A 6,000-nucleotide genomic window follows, 5' to 3' on the forward strand; every position below is an offset into this window, starting at 1 on the left:
TCAACTGTAGATTCAGTCGAATAATAATCTTATGATATTTAGTCGACTATAGCTAGACTAAAACATTTCAGATGACTAAAATATGACAAAAACTAAGTGGAATTGTATTCAAAAGACTATGACTAAAACTAAACCAAAATGTAATGGTTAGGGTTAGGGTTGATGCTGTCAAAATCAACACTTGCTACTGGACACAAGCTGGAAGGAGTTCATGTGTAATTCTACGCTTGTGGACAGGATGGTCAGGAACCCAAATCATATCATATTCACATACATGACGTCACTGTTTTTTTTAGAAAGGCAACAAACTCACATTGATTAGATATGAGAGAGAGAGAGAGAGAGAGAGAGAGAGAGAGAGCACAGAATAGATTACACTCTGTCCTTCCCATGATGCAACGCTTCTGCTATCACCATCTTCTGTCTGTATCCGCTTACAAGACAAGAGCTTCCTCGGGTTCTCAGAGCAGTGTGTGTGTGTGTGTGTGTGTGTGTGTGTGCGTGCGTGCGTGCGTGCGTACTTGTGAAAGGGCCAAATCAGAATCAGAATTGTCCCCGTGCTCATAAGATAAATGCTTGTTTTATGGTAACGGTGATCGTACACTGAAAATGGCAGATCTACAAGTGAAGCTCGTATATTGGCTAATGTTTGGTTTTAGGATTAGGGTTAAAAAAATGCCAAGAAATGGAAAAGATGGTTGCCATCTTAAAATGGTGATGCCCTCACAAGTATATTAATACAAACGTGTGTGTGTGTGTGTGTGTGTGTGGGTGTGGGTGTGGGTGTGGGTGTGGGTGTGGGTGTGGGTGTGGGTGTGTGTGTGGGTGTGGGTGTGGGTGTGTGTGTGTGTGTGTGTGTGTGTGTGTGTGTGTGTGTGTGCGCGCGTGTGTGCGAATGTTGTAATCAAGGGTCTGATGGGAACATGCTGACAGGCTCGGCCTGCTTATCACAACACATTAACAGCAACGCACTGACACACGCACGCACACACGCAAATATCCTATTATGTCTAAATATCATGTACTGTACACGCTTGTTGTCTATAACCTCATGTACCAGCTGGATTATGCTAAGTATGTGTATATATGTAGATATCTTTATATTTGTTTGCCTCTCCCTTTCTCTACCGTTTGATTTTTTCTTCCTCCTTTGCTCCGCTCTCCCCATTCTCTCATTTTCTCTAAATCCACAAAAGTGGAGCTTTGCACAAAAAAATAATTTCACCCACTTCCTGACTAGGGCTGTCATCACGATTACAAATTTAAGTTGACGATTAATTATCACTAAAATAATTGCGATTAACGATTTAATTGCGTTTCTGTCGTTGAAAATTAATGGAACATTATCCATAAAAATGTACATTTCTGTTTGGCTTTTGAGTTTTCGGAAACAAAGGTTGCACAGGGCAGATATGACAAATAACACATATTTAATTACTTTATACTTAAAAATAAACATTGATAGTGGAAATAGCAGATCTATAAGCTCAAAACGCGTCGCATCGCGGTGCGTTTTGAGCTTATAAATCTGCTATTTCCAAGATTTTTTGGAAGATATTCCACTTTTTTTACATGGAACTGATTATGACGATTATGCAAAAATAGTTGCGATTATACAATTGTGACAGGCCTATTCCTGACACCTGTAAACCTATGATGTGACAATAAAGCTGATTCGCTGACTTAGCGTTTATACATGCACGCACACATGCACGCACACACACACACACACACACACACACACACACACGAAAACATGCATTGCTTGTGTATGCATGGGTGCTTGCATACGTAAGACAGTACACTACACACACACACACACACTTACGCAGCACCGCATGATGCGCTGACGCCTACACAAACTCTCTCCGCACACGCACACACTTTTCACAAACCCTAATTATAGCAGAAACAGCTGAGCAGGACAGCTGTCCGTCAGAAAGACAAAGTGTCAGACGGGGACGGACGACCAAGCGACAGAGAGACAGCGGTGAACAAGTACATTTACTCGAGTACTGTACTTTTAAGTATTCATTGGACTTTCACACCGCTGTATTTCTAATAGAAATATTGTACTTTTGGGACGCTGATGGCTTAGTGCATACATGGGCAACTGGCGGCCCGGGGGCTGCGTGTCACTCCCTTTCCCCCCCCCCCCCCCCACCCCCCCCTTCACTTAACACATTGATTGCCTAGATCGAGTTAACTCGTTTTTAGAATCCATCGCTTGATTGCCTAGAACTCGTTTTTACATTTTTTGGGGAAAATTCCACAAGGGGCGACCTAACACAGCTTTGGAATGATCGATCGTCTCTCAGAGAAGAAAAATGTGGATATGACATCATTCCAAAAAACGTCACTTCCATCCGCCCCAATGATGGGATTTTCAGAAAAACGGCTGTAACTCAGTTTCTTTTTTTTCCATTGAAAACCACCCGTTTTCAGCGGACCAAAGCTCCAAAATGGCGGATTGCGGTTGGAAACTTGTCGTTCCCATGGATACACAGATCCTTCCGTCTACTCACAGGAAACTTTTTCCGTGTGTTTTTTTTACACAATGTCGGTTCCACGGCGTTTCAAATATCATCGGATTGAGGTAATTATACGCCGGCACGGGGATAGAAAACTATGTTTAATATCTTGGCAATCAATGTGTTAATGCGGCCCGCAGGTTAATATGGGAATACTGATATATTATTGATTTCAGCTGTTTACAATTCCAAACATGCAAACATGACCCGCTTTAATTACTTCAGTCTATATTAGTAGCTTAATGACTATAGCATTACATTTCTATTGTCTTTTTTATGTCCAATGCATTTGTATTGAAGTTCATAAAGTTAACATAAGTATAGCCTCGATCTCCAGGCTTTTATTGTTTAGTTTTGCTAAAAAATAAAAGCCTGGAGGAGCGCGTCGGTGTACCCGGTATGAGAAGTGTTTCTTTTCCCCAACCAACCAGAGTGCAGTGGGCGTCGCTCGTAATGTTGTGATAACGGGGCGGGGGTTGACGGACAGATCGGTGAACCAATGGGATCAGGCGCAATCTCTCCGCGCCTCTATACACCGCCCCTCTATACACGAGAACAGGAGCGCTAGTGCAGCCTAACATAAGTATAACTAAATGCATTTGAAATTAAATAAAAATGTTACTTTCAGGATTCCAATAAAAAAAATAGCACAAAAATAATCTGGATTCCAATTAAGAATTCCGTGTGTTGTGTTGTGTTGTGTTGTGTTGTGTTGTGTTACATGCCGAAGCAGTTGGTGTCGTGTTCGTACCTAGGCCTTGGCAGACGCCGCTCAGAGACGCAGTCATGAGGAGAACCAGAGGCAGCAGCAGAGTAGAGTGTCCCAGGACCAGCCTCCTGTGTGGGGGGACGACCAGGGCTCCATCTGGCCTGGGCACAGGCATGGTTCCACCAGGGAGGGAGGGAGGGATGGACGGACGGATGGAGGGGTTTGGCTGGAGATGCAGCAGATAGGGAGGAGGAGGTGGGGGTGGGGTGGGGGGGGAGGGGGATGGGGTCACTCAACAGGAGTGATGGGCACTCTGTGGACACAGAAAGCAAAGAGACGGTCAGTTAAACAAGGCTCACACACACACACAGAATCACAGGCTAAATGTTTCACCAACCAGGAATTTGCGAGTGGTGGAAGAAGCACTCTGAAAGTTGTTTACATTTCTGACTAATAAAGGTATTCAATGAATCAATCTAGATGTTGCTTCTAATAACTCTTCACAAGTTTAAAACAAAAGAAAAGGAAGCGCTGCCTGGGTTCAATCACAGTGGCTCAAAAACAGGTGCTCTTCAGTGGAACAGGTATAGGAATAGAAGCAAAGGAAACTCCAACTCTTCACAGGTCTTGAATAACGCAGCTATTTCATAAGACAATGAAGGTTTCCACGTGGGCCTGCATGGCCGAGTGAAGCACAGAGCCAACCGGCAGCGTTCCTCCCATTTAGAGCTACAAGGACATAATGGTCCTCCAGCACGCATCCAAGCAGTAGATCACACCAGACAACACACTTAACTGAGACACCACCCAAATGTCACAGAGAGAGAGAGAGAGAGAGAGAGAGAGAGGGAGAGAGAGAGAGAGAGAGAGAGAGAGAGAGAGAGAGAGAGAGAGAGAGAGAGAGAGAGAGAGAGAGAGAGAGAGGAGAGAGAGAGAGAGAGAGAGAGAGAGCAGAATAGCTCACAAACGTGTCGCATGGCGACGCTTTGTGAGCTTGTAGATCGGCTATTTTCAAATAGCCAATGTATGTATCGGTTTAAAGTGCTCATGTGGGCTCTAGTCGCTTCCTTTGGGCTTGTTTTCATAGATCTGATTGCTTATCTCTCTTGCAAGAGAGAGAGAGAGAGAGAGAGAGAGAGAGAGAGAGAGAGAGACCGAGTGAGACAGAGAGAGACAGACAGACAGACAGACAGACAGAGACACAGAGAGAGAGACACAGAGAGAGAGACACAGAGAGAGAGACACAGAGAGAGAGAGAGAGACAGAGAGAGAGAGAGAGAGAGAGAGAGAGAGAGAGAGAGAGAGAGAGAGAGCAGAATAGCTCAAAACGTGTCGCATGGCGACGCTTTGTGAGCTTGTAGATCGGCTATTTTCAAATAGCCAATGTATGTATCGGTTTAAAGTGCTCATGTGGGCTCTAGTCGCTTCCTTTGGGCTTGTTTTCATAGATCTGATTGCTTATCTCTCTTGCAAGAGAGAGAGAGAGAGAGAGAGAGAGAGAGAGAGAGAGACCGAGTGAGACAGAGAGAGACAGACAGACAGACAGACAGACAGACAGACAGAGACACAGAGAGAGAGACACAGAGAGAGAGACACAGAGAGAGAGAGAGACAGAGAGAGACAGAGAGAGAGAGAGAGAGAGAGAGAGAGAGAGAGAGAGAGAGAGAGACAGAGACAGAGAGACGGAGTGAGACAGAGAGAGACAGAGAAAGAGAAGGAGCATCGACTGAGTAGGAACATACAACACTTTTCCGCAGAGAGAATATGGAGAGAAAACATCTCATCCTCGCGAGGAAACATGAAACACAGATTCATGCTAATACGGGATTAGGGCCCATTTTTTGATGTTAGCCAACACACACGCTTCTGACTTCAGGATTAGCTTTGCTCCGACTCGCTGCTAATACTAGAACAATAGAAAACCTCTCGCTCGCTCCACAAACTACAGCGGAGAGAAAGAAAGAAAGAAAAAGAAACCCTGATCCAAAATAGTCCCTTTTTTTTGGGCTTAGTCACAGCTTCTTGTATTTAACCCATTAAGACCTGGAACTGTGTCATTTTTTGATTTGAGCTAAAAAGCTTTATTTTACACTTTGGCTATTCAAAAATAGCAGATATACAAGCTCGTAGCGCGGCACCGAGTGCCGCGCTACGAGCTTGTAGATCTGCTATTTTTGAAAAATCGTGAAAATGTGTGCAAATCTTTGAATATATATATATTTTTAAGCGAATATTTGTAACTCAAATTTTTGCTTCTGGGGGGGTCCCTGGAACAAAATATTTTGATGGGGGTCTGCGGCCAAATGCATATCATTTTGGGGGTCCTTGACATGAAAAAGTTTGAGCACCGCTGATATAGAAACATACGTTTTTCAGAAAACTGTTGGGATTTAGGAGACATGTAGAATCGGCTTCAGGTCTTAAAGGGTTAATAACTGTCCTTTTCCTTTACCAGCCGTGAAATGAGCAGCAATGATAGTTTTTTTTTTCTTCTTATTTTTTCATCCCCGATAATTCCATTTCACTTTAGCTCCGGCCTAATGCCTCGTTTTATATCCTTCGCCGTACGACGGGAGGGAGGTCGCCGGGCGCCGGCCGGGCCGGGGCGAGCATAATATAGCTCCGATCTACAAGCCCGCAGCGCGTGGCGTCCGCAACACGTTGCGGGGCTTGTAGATCCGTTACGATGGGACATAAACGAGGCTTAATTCCCCCCCCCCCCCGGCTGCTCTAAAAGATGTTTTACAGCCCTGCTATAGC

The 6,000-nt window shown here is 44.4% G+C and overlaps 1 protein-coding gene across 1 annotated transcript in view; it reads right to left on the bottom strand.

Moving 5' to 3' along the window:
* ptprsb (protein tyrosine phosphatase receptor type Sb) overlaps nt 1–3,390 on the bottom strand; it is a 178,753-nt gene extending 175,363 nt beyond the window's left edge. Inside the window, exon 1 of the mRNA XM_080439207.1 lies at nt 3,283–3,390. Within this exon, the coding sequence (XP_080295333.1) occupies nt 3,283–3,319 (37 nt within the window). The 5' untranslated portion in view covers nt 3,320–3,390. The remainder of the gene's footprint in view (nt 1–3,282) is intronic.
* Between the last annotated feature and the right edge of the window lie 2,610 nt (nt 3,391–6,000).

Source organism: Gymnoscopelus braueri, assembly GCF_963280865.1.
Source record: "Gymnoscopelus braueri genome assembly, chromosome: 10".
Taxonomy (NCBI): Eukaryota; Metazoa; Chordata; class Actinopteri; order Myctophiformes; family Myctophidae; genus Gymnoscopelus; species Gymnoscopelus braueri.